Source organism: Acanthopagrus latus, chromosome 16, assembly GCF_904848185.1.
Source record: "Acanthopagrus latus isolate v.2019 chromosome 16, fAcaLat1.1, whole genome shotgun sequence".
Classification (NCBI taxonomy): Eukaryota; Metazoa; Chordata; class Actinopteri; order Spariformes; family Sparidae; genus Acanthopagrus; species Acanthopagrus latus.
The window spans coordinates 3087941-3106140 of NC_051054.1; the positions used below are offsets into that span (position 1 = coordinate 3087941).

An 18200-nucleotide genomic window follows, 5' to 3' on the forward strand; every position below is an offset into this window, starting at 1 on the left:
AATGTGTAACCCTGTAATTTGTGTTTCAGCGTCACCCATGATCAAAACTTTAGCTTGACCCACACTGCAGTCTCTGGATCTGCACATGGAGTTAACAGTTTCTTCTTTTTACCTCCAGCATTTACAATATCTAACCCTCCTCTGTGCAGAGTCCCAACTTACTGGTTTAAAGGTCCCATATTGTAATAAATTAGATTTCCATGTCTTTTTTAATTATAAATCAGATCTAGTTGCTATATAACTACTGTGAAAGAGTCCAGATTCAGGAAATGTGCCGTCAAACAATCCATCGGGACTTCTTTAAGTTTGTGATGTCACAACTTTACAGTCACGCCTTCTGCAGGACCCGGGTTGCAAAAACATGGTGGGCGGTGCCTGCTCAGGCCTGCGAGAGCTGACCAATCAGAGCGAGGCAGAGACTAAAGCAAAGTGTACAAACAGAGAGTGAATAGTGATTGTTCTTTAAACATTAAAGTGTGTTTTCTGTGCGCGATATGGGACTTTGTTTTATCACCAGCTGCACGTCTGTTTGTGGTCACATTTGTTATATTTGCATAAGTTTGAAGGGAAATTCTGAGGGAATTTTTAAAGTTCGGGGTGTGTAAATGATTCATGCATTCCAAAAGTGTTTGGAATCGATCCTGTGGATCGCCTCAGCCGGCTTTAAAGGCTGCAGTGTAATCCGACTGTCAAACTGCTTGTTTTTGCCCCTGACAGGCTGAGATTGTCCAAAAAACATTACAGAAACGATTCCCGCAGAGACAAATCTTATTCATTCTTAATTTTTATGTTGCATATTGGGTGAAACAGGACAAGAAGAAGTTGGAAGCACAGAAACGTGGATGTGATCCGTCACTGCCAGCTGTGCTTATTGAAAAACACAATATAATGAGCATCTTGGAAACACCAGTGGGAATTTGCACTTTCAGTCTTGTTTAAAGAAACTCTCTCTTTCACACACACACACACACACACACCAGTAAATAATCCCTCACACGTCGTTCTGAGACATAAACAATCTCAGCAGCACGCACACACACACACACACACACACACACACACACACTGATTGGAGTTTGCATTCATTCTTTTATCTGATAATGAAGAGTTTCTGGGGGTTTCTGTGCTCCACAATGAAGCCAGGCGACAGATAGCTGTGTGTGGTTTTAGTAACAGATGCTGTGTCCTCTTTAGCCTCCAGTATAATGAAGCTCTGCCTCTCTCGCTCTGACTGGCCCATAGATTCAGCTCCAGCAAAGTAATTATCCGTGCTCCGCAAAGTCCTCTCAGCTCAGTCCGTGCTAATGTCTAACGGATTCATTATAGTGTAAAATAGATAAAAATTCAATTATTTCCTCCCGCATTAGTCCCGACGACTGTCCTCTTCTTCTGTCGAGGCCGCTCTCATTGGCTGCAGTATCAACACCGCATCACAACCGGGTGGCTAATGTGGCGTTTCTGCTTGAAAAGATAGAAATTAATTGAAAAAAAAAATAAAAAATCCCTGCGAGAATCATTTCCAAAAAGAGAAAAAGTTCCACTGATCATCGTAAAAAAAAAAAAAAAAAGTCTTTCACAGCCTGTTTTCTGTTCACAAAGTCGTCATGTCGGACTGAAGGCTCCGTGTCTGCTCGGGGAGATAAAAACACAAACTTTGTGTTAATGTTCACGTCTGTTTGTCCTCCATCACTGCGTTCTGCTGCCACACTGAAGCTGCAGATATGAGCTCATGTTGTGAATATATTAATCTGCTGTGTCATTTGATTACGCCGAGAATTTCTCTATATATGATATTTCAAAAAGACTCACACGGAATTATTAAAACGCTGTGAATCTCGGGATCGTTTATCTTTAAATCCCAGCAACACTTTTATCCCAACAAATAAACCTTCCACAACAGATTAAACTCGGCTGTGATTGGTCGATTGCCGCGACCTCTGAAAGCAGCTTTTATTCTTATGACCTATACACAGGCATTTATAAATGATGAAATAACCATAGATTTGGACTCAGCTCGCACGTTTTGAAGGATTCTTTTTAAGCGTTTGCGAACAGAGTGAAAGTTTTAAAATGTTAAAGTAAATGTGTTTGTGTCAAGGTGATGAAAAACGGAGCTCCTCGCTGGAAACTTTGTAATTATTGAGACAATTTACAGGATGAACGACGCACATTTCACATTAGGAGACCTGACAGAGAGTGGCCAAAAGTAGGAACAGCCAACTACCTGTCTCCTGGTGAGCTATAGTGAGGTCACTTCCTGTTTAACTGATAAATTAACAAGTCAAATGTGACATTTTGACATTTAATTCGCCATTATTGGTCATAGCAGACTGATAAGACTTGTAATCGACAGCAACATCTGTGTGTCTTACAAGCATGAATCATTTAAAGCTGTGAGGAGTGTTTGTTAGTCAGCAGACCAACATGTGGATCCAAATCTTCACTACATGAATATTTAATGCAAAGGTTCAAAATTCAGACATTTAGTGGTGACATGAGGAGGAGGAGGACACAAACATCCAGTTTTACATGCTCGTCTTCTGCCTCCATCATCTCATTAATGACATCATCGCCCTCTCCATCTTCTCTTTCATGCCATTTACACGTGTCACTGAATGTCAGCTCGCACGACGCCGATCTCTCGATTTCACATCTGCAAGCGCATTAATATTCAATCCGCTGCTGAATATTGCATTTCCTCTGGTGCCCGTTGAACTTTAAAATAGGAGGTGCGATGTGTCAATTCAGGGGGGGGAAAGTTGAAATCTGAACTTTTTGAAATGACGACGTTCACGTTGCATTCAGCGCGTGCAACCATTGTTTTGTTTTTCTAAATAATAGCTGACAATTGTGACGAACATTTACGCAGATTTAGTGGCAAAACTCACAGTTTGGTTTAAACAAATCCAAACCAATGTGTCTTATTTATTTGCAGCGTTACTGAAGTTAAAACGTCGGAGTCACAGTTAAAGAAACGAGCTTCAGGTTGTGACTGGTGTCCTCGCTCTCTGCAGGACTCCCCTCCCCGCTCACAACAGCACCAACATTTAAAACTCACTAATTTGTTTCCTCGTTTATCGCTTAATTAACTTGCAGCATTTCAGCCGCAAGACTTGACGATCAATATAAATCACTGCTACAGACGGAGCGAGGGGGGGAGAGAGAACGCCGCTAATGAGATCAGATTAAGGAACGGAATTACACCCGCTGCCACCACCGATGATTAGAAATCACTAAGTACCCCTCTGTGCTATTAAAAGGCCATTTAAACAGCGTCCGTATACCCTATTTCTGTCTGCGACGATGCCGTAATTACAGTCGGTCGGACGCAGATGAATCGCTGCCTCCCACTCGCTCCTCTTGGCCTCTCGCTCTCCGGTCTCGCTGTGCTCGGAGAGAAACCCCAGCAGTTCACTCCGACTCGGCGTGCGACGATTTACTGATCTGTTTCCACGAGGGTACGACAGCAGCGGTCGGCGTTCATCAGCTCCTCGATACTAATCATGCTCCTGAAGCCGCTGGGGGGTTACAGACGACTCCCAGGCCGTTTTAACAGAGCCGGAGGAAGATTTTAAAGAAAGAGCTGTCACTATATTCACGTAAGAATTGTCTGAGATTGAGATAATACAGGGCATGTAGCTGCTGTGAACAGATCTGAAAAGTCGCACGATACATGTAACAGTCAGCCGTCTGTGGGTGTTGACATGACATATATTCAGTGAGCGTACGTGAGAAGCAATCGTACAGAGAGCAGCTCAAAAAGCAACCAAGACTGGATAACCTCAAAATAATCTGAGGCTCGACAAAGAAGGAACCTATGAATGTTTCTGAACCACGATTTTCAGCTTTTTACAGTTGCTTTTGTGGGGATTTCTTATTTACACAACAGTTTGGTCAAATCATTTAGAGGATGCAAATACTGTAAGAGTCTTTACATTGTTTTCTAGTCCACACCAGTTCATAATCAATATCTTCCTTTGGGTTAATAATACTTAGATGTCTGGAACCCGTGACCTCTTCCCTCTGTGTGCGTTGACTTGATCAAACAGAATGACCGATGCTGTTTGGTTTCCTCGGGAGAAGCAGCTTCACGTGTGGAAGCGCAGTGTGAGTGTGTAATAAACAGGCTGCACAGTTCTGATATTATTCCTTTTTATCATCCCGATGGCGCGAACAAAACCGAGCGACGGAACAGAAACGTAGGTGAGCGAGTCGTCGTCCTCACGCGGCTTCCATATGGAGTCGAACCGACCTGCTGTTGATCCGAAGCAGCCGGTGACAAACATGTTGACATCACCACTGTGAGGTGTGAAGGGAGGTGTGATACCGCTGTGAGCTTATGTTTGCCTTTAATGTGTGGAGATGTAAAACATGGTGTGAATGCATCTCTTCTACTGACTCTATTAGCACTGTGGTTCTGTTAAACACTGAGCTGATAAGGAGGATTCCTGCACTGCACGGCTCTCAAGACACAGGAGGGAAACTTAAATGCTACCGAGAGACATTTTCAATCTAACCTAAGAAGAAGAAGAAGAAGACGGCGTGTGAGACTTAATTGTGCCTGACACATCCGACTGCTGCTGTAAAAAGTATTCACCAGGGCCCGATAACAAACCCTGTGCCTGTCTGTGTTTTAATTTCAAACATGGAAACCGACAGTAGATCCTGAGGGCCGGTTACAGACCCTCCACCTCCGTGTTTCCCACTGCTGCGCTGAGCACCTGTCTCGCACAACAGCCCGTCGTCCCAGGATCGTTAATTCACCGTGACTACGTACAGAACAGTTGTGCGTGTTAGTGTAAACATTACGTTTGGCCGGCGGCCATACCCTCCGACCATCCAACAGCTGAGGCTGAACAGAGGCCGATCCCCAGAGAGGGAGATCTCGACAGAAAAGGAGCTTCTATCTGCGGCCTGATGGAGAATCAATCACAGCTCCTCTCTCTCGGATCGCGCTGACCTCCTGTTTCACGGACATGCGTGTTGTAAATCGTAGTCTTCTCATGCACGAGGAAGTCGCCTGCTCGCTCGATTAAGAGCCCGTTTAGGTGGAGTGTCATCGCAAGAGATCTGTGACGGGCAACTGGAGGAGACGTGACGCTAGAAGATTTAACTTGTGCATATTTTACTGCATCTGGGGAGTTTTTCTGTGGACGTTTTCTCACCATAAACCGCAGAGAGCCCAGTTTCTTCTCCCAGCAGAAAAAAAAAATGCCATAGTGACAATATATCTTAGCAGATTTAGTAAACTGTACCCATGTGGCACTCCACGTACGCTTAAACAAACCATCAGAGATATTTACGGCTGCAGCAGGAGAACGTACTGTACTTTCACCTTCCACACCGTCTCTGTCCCCTTCACACAGGAAAAGACATAAAAAATTAAGAGCGTGTCCTCTTCCCACCCCCTGCACTGTGTAGATAATAAAGATTTAATAGGTGAATTATGGGAAGACGACTGGGATTGGGGGGGTTTACTGTGTGGCAGTGGCGGCCATACATCTCCTCCTCTGCCTCAGTCCAAACAAAGCTCTCTGGGTACGGAGCGTCTCCAGGAATAGCCCCATTCTGGCATCGCTCAAGGCCTTATAAAGCCAGGTACAGAGTCCGGATGCCAGGGATCGAGCTGTCTCTGGGCTCAGACGGGCTGAGATACTGCAGGGTTTCTTCAGTCTTCACAGCCAAGTCGTGTTTCTCTCCCTCTGCCCCCTCGAACACTCTGACAGGAAGCTCTGTCGTAGATCATGACTCATCCGTGACTTTTTACACAGAGTCGACGCGCTGGAAGTCTTTTATTGCTCCGTGGAGCGAGGGAGCCCGTCTGATACGGGCCGAGTTATAAATACAATCCAACTTAACTCCAGTTGTTGCCGCAAAATCTTCAAAAATCTTTGAGAGTGTCCTCTGTTAGTCGTGTGCCTGACAGGTGAACAGGATTACTCACCTACGAAACCCAGTGACATGGATCCAGTCTCACAAAAACACTTTAACCCAACGCGACCCAATCTCCAGAAAATATGCTGCATCGCAACGTACAAAGGAAGAAGTTCGACCTGCTTCAACCTCCTCACCAGGAGTCGACTTCCTGTCCACTGCTCTCAGAGAGGGGCAGTGCAGGATGAGGAGGTTAAGTTGTCGAGGTTAAGAACGGTGTTGGTGCACAAATTTCTCAACAATTCAGAGCAACTTAATCCATTTTTGTGTCACTGTGTCCTCAGTGGATGTTTCTACAGCTCTGACCTCTGCAGCTTCTCAGGCCGCAGCAGCTAAACTTGTTTTTCCTGCAGATTGAGCTCCTTCTTTTTTTTCTAATCAGAGCCAGAAGTAACATTTCCTCCTGGAGTAAACTTTGTTATCTTTGTGAGCTCTCTCTCCCATTTCCTGACTCTCAGTCCACAACAAGCTCTCCTTTACCTGCAGCCAGAACACGAGGCTGGGTGAGACGCAAGGTCAAGAGAGAGAGTCCTCCTGGGTGTGATGGTGGGAAAAAAAAAAAAAAAAAAGCAGAGGCAGTGTGTATGATGTTATCTCTAATAATGTGGGAGGAGGATGTTTGGGACAGCCGGGTTTCCTGCTCAGCAGATTGTGTATCTGGTCTTCTCCCACTCACAGACTGAGTGCAAATCATCCTCTGAAGGTCCTCACAAGGTGTCAGAACCTTCTGGCCCCGGATACAACTTGACTTAAATCAATATGACATGACATTTCTGAGATGTCTTGTTTTTACACAGAACTTGATAAGATGCGATATTTTGGGGCTTGTTTAAAGACTGCGTGCTTTAAACTGTGACTCATACTGCAGGTGAGAGACGAGCGAACATCACCGCAAAACAGTCGAGGTTTAAATATCAAATGGAATTGTTTCTTTTTTCCCGTGGTGCCGCAGCAGGGATGCTGACTCTCGGTGACGCGTGTCTGCTTTCTGTCGCTGCCACCTGAAAGCGTCTGAACGAGAAAACGCCAACAGGTCCTCAGAGCTGAGCCGCTCTGTGATTTCCTTCTCTCGGTCTGACGTCTTTCGCTGCATTTCATTTCTCCTCCTGCTCGCAACAGGTGTTCGATTAAAAGTCAAGTCAGATTTATTCCTCCGTGCTGGTATTTCTCTCTCGGAGCGGTGACGATGCTGAGAGGGAAAACAAGACGAATTACAATCGTAGATAAAGATGTGAAGCTGCAGCGGCACCTCAAGTCCATCTACTGTATCCATTAGCAGGAGGAGAAAGCGGCTAATGAACGGAAGGTCGTCGGTTCAGGTCTCCAGCGGGCCCACGCTGCTGTAATACATTCGGCACTTAACCCGAATCTTAACCTGAGCCGGCTCATTAAACATCCAGCTGTACAAATGGAAAAAAAAACGTGTAGAGAATGTTTGCCGTTTGGGGATTTTCTTTCAGGAAAGCGTCTGCCCGGTGATGAGGCATTAAAAGGAATCAGTTCCTGTGATGTGGGGAGTTCAGACGGGGTCAGAGCTGCAGGACCGATCTGGCTTTCGTCTCTCCTCACCTCCAGAGGCAAGTGCACAAGAGGAGCTTTTATTGTGGAGATCCTCGTCCCTCCTACAGCGTCCCAAAGTCACTGAACCGTTGTTGGCTGTCGAAGAAAAGTTTCAAAAAAGCTGCCTGTCCATTTCACTTAAACTTTCAAACACCTCTTCGGTGTTTACACTTTGATTTGCTTCCCGAAATGGGAGCAGAGAGTCGTTAATTACAGTCGGCGCAGGAACAAAATATCAGCTCCGTCCTCCGGAGAAAAAAAAGGTTTGCCCAGGTTTGTGGAGGACAAGATAAGCTCATGAAAGGGAAGTGAAGAGAGGAGATAGCTCGTGTTTGTGTACGAGCTCAGTTTGTGACCTTCATCACAAAAAACTCGCACTCTTCTCGTTGAACCTGTTTTTGAAAGGCCACTACTTGTTTTTCATAGATAAACTCTGAACAGAGCTTTATTGTGCAGCAACAAAATAAAAAAAAACAAACTCACACTTGGAAACAGAAGCTAATTAAAAAAGTGCAGCGGCAGCCAGTTCTCTGTGCCAAAATCATCTCACCACCCAACCACAACAACAACACCAGCACCCGCCCGCCTGCACCCTGCGTTAGCCTCCTCACAATGAAAGACATATCATGTATTTTTAGTCTCTTTATTGAGTCGGGAAAGTTTACTATTCTCTTGGCTCTCAAGATTTCACTCCAGGGAATCTGTGGAAGTGATTCTCGTCCCGCTGTGCAGACGTCTACTCAGCCCGAATCTCAAAAAGCTCAAAGTTCTCACTTTGACATTTTTAGTTCTGTATTTTTGGGATCATTAATTATGTTTTTTTTATCCAGAAGATTCATCTTGATAATTTAAAACTAGCTGAAAATGGGATGAAAATGTAATTTTGGATTAATAGATGATCATTTAAATAGCAAAGAGGCTGTTGCTGATAGATATAATATAAATCCTGCATGAAAATGTCTCAGAATGAATAGATCTTTGTTATATATTTTGTATTTAGTCGTTACTTCAATTATCACAAATGTTTCCGGCAGAGAAATCCAAGAGTTTCTCAGTATATTTCATTAAGACGCCATCACGACGTCTGAGATGGTCAAATCTGCAAACGAGACTAAAATTGAGGTGAATAAAAACTGAACGTGTGCAGCAGAGGTGGTTGTTTAATGCTGAATACATCAGTGAAGCACATTTGACAGCAGGAACATTTGTGTTTATCTTCCCCAAACAGCCAGATTACTTTATTGTGCATCGTCCAGACGAACAACGGCGATGCGGGAGAGCTGGTTTGAGGAGTCGGGGTCATCGCCAGATGTCAGAGAAACCCAGTTGGAGGTAAAGAGTCGTGCTTTGGTCCAATTAAGGAGGCGTTCCATCCCAGACACTGCTGGGCTCACCTGGGTAATGGACACACGAATCAGTGCGACAAGTGCCAGTGGAAAACCTGGTGCACTTCCCTCGAACGTGCACATAAAATCAGTGCTGTTCTTCCCGATACGACGGACCAGGCGCTGGTAGGTCGTAGGTGTGTCCAACAGGCTGCGAATCAATTTGGCTGCTCGCCGACTGAAGGCATTCCTCTCCAACCAAAAAGCCCTGTAGAGTCAGAGCCAGACCTAAATATTCAAGCTGCCTTTCTTTGGCTACTTGACCCCAGAGCTCCACCAGTGATAAAGGATTAAATGCCTTGCTCATGGGGCTCATCTGCAGCATGAAATAATTTGGGCTGTGAAGCTGAAGTTGCTGCAGTGGGTGACCTAAGCTGCACAAGCGGGGGGTCAGCGAGCTCGAGCGATGCCCCCCTGCTCTCTGCAGCTGTCTGCGTTGGCAGCGGATGCGGCCAGACCCTGCCAGTCACCAGCACTGTCAGATCAAGTCAGTAACGATCTCCTGGAAGCTGTTCAACAACCCAAAGCCATCAGTCAGCCAAACAAAGGCCCGCCCACAGCATGGCCTGGCCCAGAATGCAGCCATTCATCGCGAGGGGGAAGCCGCAGCGCCGGCCAAGCCTTTCATGGACAGAGAAAGGGATCTGTAACCAAACCATGCTCAATTAAGGCTCTGATTCGCCAGGGGAGATAAGGGGTAATCAATCATCCGTGGCCGGGCCTTGTGCAAACAACGTCAGGATGTGTCAGTCCGGCAGCGCCGGGCCAAAGTCAGCTGACGACTCTCAGACAAAGGTGCGAGGGCTGGTCCTGTCAAACGCTCTCACACAGAGCTGCTGTGTCAGAACGCAGGTCTGCAGAACAATAGAGCTCTGTGCCGTCAGCACCGGCTTATCACCGACTCATTCGAACAAGTGGTAATGAATGTACAGTAGATAGACTCACTCAAAGCCACATGTGAACTAATATCTACATAAAAAAACACCCAGCGCTCTTACCTCATCTGTGCAGACATGGGAACACTTTCCATCAGCAGGAGCAGCCGGTGATGTATGAGAGAGTCGCTCACTGGCACCCTCACACTGTAATCTAGCTGAGATATGTTGGGTTTATTCTACAACTCCACTTCTGGAAGGCTTTATGATGAAACGATGGTGAAGTAATGCTGCAAAAGAAACCCAGATCTATACCTGCTCGATCAGTGTGGAAACAAGTTGTTGCCTCACGATCGTCAAATCTTTCCATCGCAGCGGGATTTAAGCTCCAGTTCCATCTATTATAACATCTGACTGTGGAGCTGAGATCAACAAATCTAAATATACATACAGCAAACCCTGATTATTTATGAGGTAAAGACAGATATATATATATATATACATATATATATATATATATATATATATATATATATATATAGAGCTTCTGGTTTGGCTCAGCCCGAGGCGATGTTTCATTAACGTCAGTCAGATCTGATGAAGGATCATTAATGGAGGATAAAGAGCTTGAAAAATTGAAAAATTTGTATTTCTTTTGCAGAGTATGGATTGTGATTTTTTTCTTGTCCAACACGGGGGAAACAATAAACCTTATCTTATCTTAAAAATACCTGTTTGTGGCCGTCAAGATCTCCAACTCCCCGTGAAAAATAACCAGTTTTGGGGCGACACAGAAATGGCTGGGAATTTCTCCTTGTTGTTAAAATTATCCAGTGGTGTGACTCACACTGAGGTCAACCTCGCTGGTGTATAATAACCCCACCACCACCTGGATAATTAGCATATAATGTGAGTGTGATACGCCACATTATATCACTGGCACACTATCTGCAGTTCCCAGAAGCATTAACAGTGAACTTTACATCCTGGCGACTGGAATACATCGTGGGCTAACAGCTAACAGCAGGAGTATGTTGCATAGATGTTTGTAAAACTGAGGCATTAAATATTTTGTCTTTACAAAATGTGGGTTTAATTCCCCGTCTTTATCTGATCAGTTTGGTGGATGATGGATAAACAAACCTCGTCTCTGTGGTGTCACTCGGCCGTACTGTGAAGTCGAGGCCTGACTTTCCGCTCCTGTTCCTGTTTTCTTTCCTTGTTTCTCTTGGTTGCTATCTCTTCTCATGCTAACGTCCAAAACCAGAGACGTTTAGTGTCTCATTTTCAAGCAACACACAGTTTTTTTTCCAGGGAACGAGCTCCCAGACTCGACGTGATGAGACCGCAAATGTAAAAGCCTTCACGAACTGGCTGCAGGTCGAATCACTGGTAGCAAAGCGGACCTTTATTTACATAAAGCTGTCGTGCACTATTACTTTTAATGTTTTAAAGTTTTGCCTTCCTTCTTCTTCTTCTTCTTCTTCTGCTGCTGCTCACATGGGAATCATTTCCAACCCGACAGACGTGTTATAGCGGTATGTTTCGCATGAGTCACAAGCAGTTGGGCACCTTTCAACTCTTGCCTGCTGTTTAAAATATCCACCGTTTCTCTCTCCATCGCATGGCGGAGACCACAGGGAGCGAGCAGACGGCAGCTTCTTCTCTCTGTGAATCATCATCCAGCCTCCTGCCTGCTGATTCTGACACTTTATTGAACTTTGAGGAAAGAGTTTGTTTCCTCCAAGTCTCAAACGCTCATCAAGTCTCATAAAGACATAAATAGATGTAACGTGATATGAACAGAAAAGACAAAAATCCAGCAGCTGCAAAATCAAGCAAGGAGCTGCTCCTGGAATTAACTGTCCGTTCTCGTCATTGACAGAATCGCACATTTCATCTTAACAAACCGAGCAAAAACAACAAACTGTCACATTTGGATTTTCACAAATTCACAAGAACGCGTCCGCTCAGCTGGGACAGACATGCAGCAGCGAGGAGACGCAGTGCAAAATGCGACTTCGACAACTGTAAAAACACTTCTCATGAGCTGGTTCGCTTCTCTCATTCCTCAGGATCTCTTCTTTTACCAGCCAAGGATTTTTCCGAGAGGAGACGCGAAGAGAAAAGAGTGGAGAGAGAATAATAATGCCAGCTACTGTAGAGTTGTCATCTGTGGAAGCGTGACGTACCCGTTGAGATCTCTGTGGCTCCGGCCAGTAAAACTCACAGCAGCGAGCAGCATGGGATGATGGGCGATGTGAAAAGGGCTCTCGGTCCCCTGTGCGGACTTCCTGCTCTGGGCCAATCGGCCAAGACAAATCATAACACAGTGTACCAGACAACCACAGGAACTGATGTGACCCTGAATGCAACTCTGACCTCCCTCTGCAGGATGTGGCCTCTTCTCTTTTTCTTCCCTTCTGCTGCTGTTCGTGTCCGTGCTCGTACATGTGGATTTTTTTTTTTTTTTTTTTTACAAGCGATTGGCTATTTTCACGTGAGAAAAGGACATTTTTCCAACCTGTCCTCATCAGGAAAACGGCGTAAAGGTCCGCTTTAAAAGCAGTTTGTTACGGCCCATATTTGTGTTTGTTGTAAGGCGCCGACCTCTCGTGGCTGTGGTGGATTTCAGCAGCAAAGAAGGACGTCAGGCGATGGTTCATGTACGAAACAAGCTCAGCAGTCCGCTGCTCAGGTCCTGTGTGCAGCAGAAAGTCACGTTGAGTTATTTTAACTTAGTCCGCAAACACAATCTGACTCAAAGTACGTCTGCGAAGCCTCACAAAGCCACTAGCTTGGCGTCAGAGCTGCGAGGGCTGTTTTCCAACACGCCTGTAGCAAATTGAAACCCGGTCTACGCAAACAGAGATTCAATACGCTGATGCTCAAACTTGTTTATGATTTTGACCCCCAAAGAAAAACTAACTGGATACCAGCGGAGGAAAATAACTTCCCTGTCTACGCCTGGAGACAGAATACAGACAACAGAGGCTGGAAATCACATCCAAGAGAAATTGGCCTAAACTGGACAAACTCCTGCTTGTTTATTCTCCCCATTTAAAAAAACCCTGTGTTCGTTTCATTCACCGTTACTTGTACCATTGTTTTCCTTCTAGTATCCAAACTGCCTTTCAGTGTAATTATACACAGTGCGCCGCCGCCGCCGCTGCCACCGCCGCCGCCGCCGCCGCCACAGTAATAAGGAACTCAGATGTGAACTCTGCCCTCATCCCCCCCGACTATCCTCCTGCCCACTGTGCTGACCAGTCGCCATGGCAACTGGCACAAATCTCATCTTCTTTTTAAAATTTGGCTTACGTCTTTTTGGGGAAAAAAAAAAAAAAAAAAAAAAGAACAGTTGTATTTGCTGTACGCGCTGTGAAAACACATCTTTCATATGGTGCCAGAGAGCCGGCGTGGCTTTGTCCTCTGTACAAATATGAGTGGCAGCCTCTTTTCTAGCCCCCGAGCAAACATCACAGTCCTCATCATCCTCCTCCTCCTCCTCCTCATCGCTCCTCGCTGGGCTGAAGGTACCGTGGGACTGCTGCAGTGTAAAGAAAGAACCGGTGGCACTGGGATTGATTTGGCTTTAATTAACCATTGTACGATGATCCACGAATTCTGCCAAACAGCCGGCATGATTTACGGCCCCGCCTGTGGTTGAATGCGGGGGTACAGGAGGCGGCTTCAGCTGGGCTTGTTCTGCTGCTAAAAGCATCCCGGGCTGAGCCAGAACCAGCCAGAGTTCTAATCTGATATCCAAAATAAACATAAAGTCAGTCTGAAATGTTTTGTCAGCATTTAATTTGCATAAAATCTGCAGGACATTTTCTCCAAAAATGAGAGGGCCCCCTGGTGGACAGGAGTCCCACTGCAACTGCTCAAAACGCATAAAGGCAAAAAACAGCCTTGGACTAAGTGGTTGTTTCGCAAGTCACACGTAAGTCTTGTGACAACATCCACATATATACTGGTTCCTTATAAAAGCCTTTCATTGCACAACCAGACATGTGTAATTGTTTAAGAGGTGGTGTGAAGGTTTTCCTCTGTGTGACCTCGAGTCACCCGTGTGTTGTTGTGTATTTACTTCACACACAGAGGAAAGTAAGCCACTCACCTCTGTGTGTACTTTGAGCTCAAGATGATAAAAAAAAAAAAAAAAAGGAGCAACCCTGTAAATGTTCCTCTGTCCTGAACGCACAGCTCTCAGCTGATTGGAGCGGCTTCTTCTTTTAAAAAGGGAAACGGTGCAAACGACTGACTAAGCAGAGCATCCCGAACAACATCTCCTCCCTCTCTCAGCGTAGCAGGCCGAGGATCACGCTGCGCTCGCATCCCCACCAGTCAATACTTTTAAAAAGACATGAGAAAGAGGAAAGCATTAGCATATCAAAGGCCGGCATCTGACAGGGCCCGGCCTGCCTGCTTGAACCTACAGTAAAGTGGGGAGCAGAGGGAGGAGGAGGCGGGAGAAGCGAGCGTCTGCCGGTCGAAGCTCACCGAGAGGTTTTTTTTTTTTTACCACTGCTCGTCAGTCACACGAGGAGAGGTAGTCTGCACCCACAAGGAAGGGATTAGGAGGGATACGAGGAGGCCGCTGGTAGAGATGAGGGCTCTGCTCCTCGCCTCGGGCTCTGATTAAACCTAGCACACACACACACACACACACACACACACACACACACACACACACACTAGAGTTTGCAGTGTGAAAAGGTCAGAGGGCAAAAGTTGAAAGGGTGAGAGGGAAGGTGCTCATGAGAGTATAAACGGATGTGAGGTAAAATGGAGAGGAGAGGACAAAAGGTGTGAAGCAGGTACGAAAACAGAAGATTTTCATATGTATCTAATGTAGAACTAGAATACAGAGTTCCATTAAAGTCAGACTCTCACCAAAATGCAACCGAGGCTTTTTTTTTTTTTTGGTCATGGCAGCCGAGAAGTGATGATTTCCGAATGCAACGTAACATGGAGGACAGTGAAGGTGGAACTTCTGTCTTCCTGCAACAACTATCCACAAAATATCTCACGTGACTTTTCCAGCTTTTGATTTTAGTATTGTTTCTTACATGAGGCTCCTTTTTCAACTTCAGGGTCAACATTATTTTTCATTAATTACAAAACAACAGATTATCTGTGCATTTATATGGAACTAAGCTTTTTACTTCTCCACTGGCAGAACAAGCTACTGCTAACGTGAGCTGTTCAAAAACTTTCTTTTTAGTAAACTCTGTGTACACAAACAATGTTCTCAGTGCTGGTGTTCATGTGTAGAGACCCTGGTGATGCTACCAGCAAAGATTTTGATGCTATTGTAAACGTGCCCATAAAATGAGGTTACGATCTTTATGTGAAGGTAAGGTAATTGTTTTTTCCCCTCATTTATGTGCAGACTGCAATCCTACTGTCTCAAGTGCAAACACTTCTACTTAAGTGGGCTCTTCTTTGTGCTCAGACGGAGAGAGAACACGCGGCATCTGATGCTGAGAGTCTGTAGGAGAGGCAGCAGGCAGGTGACGGCAGTTCAACAGGTGCTGCGGTAAGAGGCAGCGCTGACAGACAGGAAGAGAGATGAATGTTCGGTGTCGAATCCCTCTGCTGGCTCCGGTCCGCTGTCAATGAGGTGAAGACAACCAGAAGAGAGCAGAAGAGTGAAAAGAAAATACGGAGGGGGGGAGGAAAAAAAAAAAAAAAAGGAGGGGAAAAGAAGAAAAAAAAAAGATTCTTGGCCGGGATGTCGGACGTACTGTATTACAGCTGTATTTAATAAATGGCACAGCAGCATTGATCTGAGACGGGGGAATTTCTCCAAACATCCTGTAGAGCTAAAAAGGCCGATGGGATCCCCGCGCTGCTCTGATTGAGGGCTTCCTGTTTAAGCACTTAATGAGGAACTGGGGGGAAAAAATGTAACTTCCAGGTCTCCCGGCTTGGATGCTTTCCTGAAAATAAGAAAGAAGCCCCCCCCTCCACTCCAAAAATCACCTGCTACTGCTACGTTTGTGTTTAAAGCAGCTTTAAAGCCACAAGGGGGCGGAGTGACGCAGTTACACCTCCAGCAGAGACAAAGCTATTAATCATAACTCTACTGTTTCTCATCACACTGAAGGGCAGATCAGGAAAGTTAGCAACTCACAGGAGAACATAATGGAGAATTGGTGGTAGAGACCAAAACAGAGCTAAAAGACAGTAAATACTAGACTTAAAGCCGTAGCTCATGCTGCCCAGTGGTGAAATGTGCAAGTTGCTGGTTTGCTTTGTTGCAAAATGGTTTTAAAAAACGTACCTCAGTCTGAAAAGTTTACATTAAATCACGTTTGCCTTGTTCGTCCCTGAGCGATTCATCGTGAGCCATCTCATTTACAAATTAACTCACTCCAGCAGTCCGTTTTTATTAACTAACCTGTCCATCTTTGTCTCTCTGTCTCACCTTCAGGACATTAAGGTGAACGACTAACAATCAATAAAGATTAATAATAAACCATTTCTTATCTGTTCCAGATCTGTTTCTCAAGTGTGCAGCTCCGGCAGAGCTCAAAGATCCGCTCAAAACTGCAAAACCCTGTGTGACCATAATAAAATAAAAACATGTAGCAGAAGCAAGTTCACTTCCAAAATAAAGGCTAAATGTGCCGTATTCAGCAGGAAAGACTTCCAGGAAGGAGCTGGGAAACCCTGAAACCTTAAGTTGTGATCTATTTGTGCAGTTCATAAGAAACGAAACTCAGCCGCTGCAGCTTTATTGCACTCAGCTGACTCACCCCGCAGCTCCTCGGTCACAGCATTTGCAGCGACTCGTGGGGTTAATGATTTGCCCTGCAGCCTGGTATCTGTGTTTATCACCGCTCCCTGTGTGTCTTTGCGTCTGGAAAACGAAAGTGCACTTAGGTTTCCATTCTAGCGGCATAAATTGGCTGCAAGACGACGCTGTTGTCACTCGACAGCTGAGGAACTGAAGACATGGCTCCAACACTGGTGAGTCTCCTGCTGCTTTAACACATGTGGATTTTAATCTGCTTCATTTGTGCTTTACACTGGCATCTGATCTAAATACTTGTGGATTCATTCATTTATTATTTATGTCATCATTTTTAGTACAACCACGGTGCGAAGCCCGGAGACCTGATCCAGATCTCCCGTGAGAATTACGAGCACTGGGCCATCTACATCGGCGGAAATGAAGTCGTCCATTTGATTCCTGCAAGTGAGTGAAGTGTTGCATTCAGAGGACCGACTGTAATCCTCAGCCAGTCATGTTGATTTGAGTTTTGTTACTGAATTTGACTTATCCTTGTTTCTCCTCTGTCTGTATCTGTTTCCTCTTCCTCCGTACGCACACAGCTGATGATTTAGGTGCTTTGGGTAACCTGGCGATGCTCTTTGACAGCAGAGGAGCGCAGGTGAGGCGTCAGAAGATCTGGGAGGTGGTCCGCTTCGACAGTTTCGAAGTCAACAACCTCCTGGATGACAAGTACCAGCCTCGCGAACGTCAGGTCATCGTGAGGGAGGCTTGCAGCATGGTGGGCGACGTGATGCCGTACTGCATCGCCACTCACAACTGTGAGCACTTCGTCACGGGGCTGCGATACGGCAAGCCGGAGTCACGACAGGTGGGTGTTATTTTAACTTTTCCTAAACATAGCCAATCTCAAATCTCAAAATATGTACCACGTTTGTCCCCAGGACCTAAAACAGTCAAATAAAATTGCCACATCTTTTATTATTTGTCTTCTGCAGGTTAAGCAAGTGGCTGCGATTGGAGGCGCAGCCATCGCAGGTGTAGGCATCCTCGCTTTGGGCGCTGCTCTGTTCGCCATGCTCAAAGAAGACGACCACGAAGAGAGACGTCATAAGTGACAGCAACAATGCAAGCAAGATACAGGGACTGACCTGTGCATAGTTAGAGTCATTTCACATTTCATTTTGTCTTTGTTTGGCAGTGGATCACTGTGAAGACAGTCTTGCCACACTGTCTGTTAATTAACTGCTGCAATGTTCAGGTTCACGTTTGTTTGAAGTCTGAAATGTATATTATGATTATGTTTCCACATAAGACACTATAAGTTGTAAATAAAGTCAAATTTAATGTATTTATGAGATCCACTTATGTTTGTTTGTCTCCTGTGTTAATGTTTTTTTTTTGTATATCTATGGTATAAATTTATGTGCACGATAAATTCAAACAATTTTACTTTGACCTCTCATTTTGTATCATTTTAACATGTTTTGTTCTGCTCTTTGTTCAGCATTACATGCAGATATAGACGCTCATATCACTTCTGTTTCCCATCAATCACGACTGACAAGAGATACCGAGCAAAAGCAGAGGATATAATAACTGTACACTGGGACCGAGACGGCTCAGAGGAGCAGGAGAAAACTGAGTAATGTTTTTCTTTCGGCCTAGTTATGAGCTTAAAGGGTGTTTATCCCCCCGTCG

General features: G+C 45.2%; 1 protein-coding gene across 1 annotated transcript; it reads left to right on the forward strand.

Moving 5' to 3' along the window:
- The first annotated feature begins 16537 nt into the window (after positions 1 to 16537).
- Positions 16538 to 17863, forward strand: LOC119004640 (phospholipase A and acyltransferase 4-like). The gene is made up of 4 exons (XM_037071742.1): positions 16538 to 16735; positions 16856 to 16964; positions 17102 to 17370; positions 17498 to 17863. The coding sequence occupies exons 1-4, from the start codon at positions 16721 to 16723 to the stop codon at positions 17615 to 17617; spliced, it is 513 nt and encodes a 170-aa protein (XP_036927637.1). The 5' UTR covers positions 16538 to 16720; the 3' UTR covers positions 17618 to 17863.
- The last annotated feature ends 337 nt before the right edge of the window (positions 17864 to 18200 follow it).

What these genes read in the sequence shown, in the direction of transcription:
- LOC119004640 (XM_037071742.1), top strand. An exon ending in CGTCCATTTGATTCCTGCAA is followed by an intron (nt 16,965 to 17,101) that starts GTGAGTGAAGTG and finishes GTACGCACACAG; the next exon opens with CTGATGATTTAGGTGCTTTG. An exon ending in GCAAGCCGGAGTCACGACAG is followed by an intron (nt 17,371 to 17,497) that starts GTGGGTGTTATT and finishes TGTCTTCTGCAG; the next exon opens with GTTAAGCAAGTGGCTGCGAT.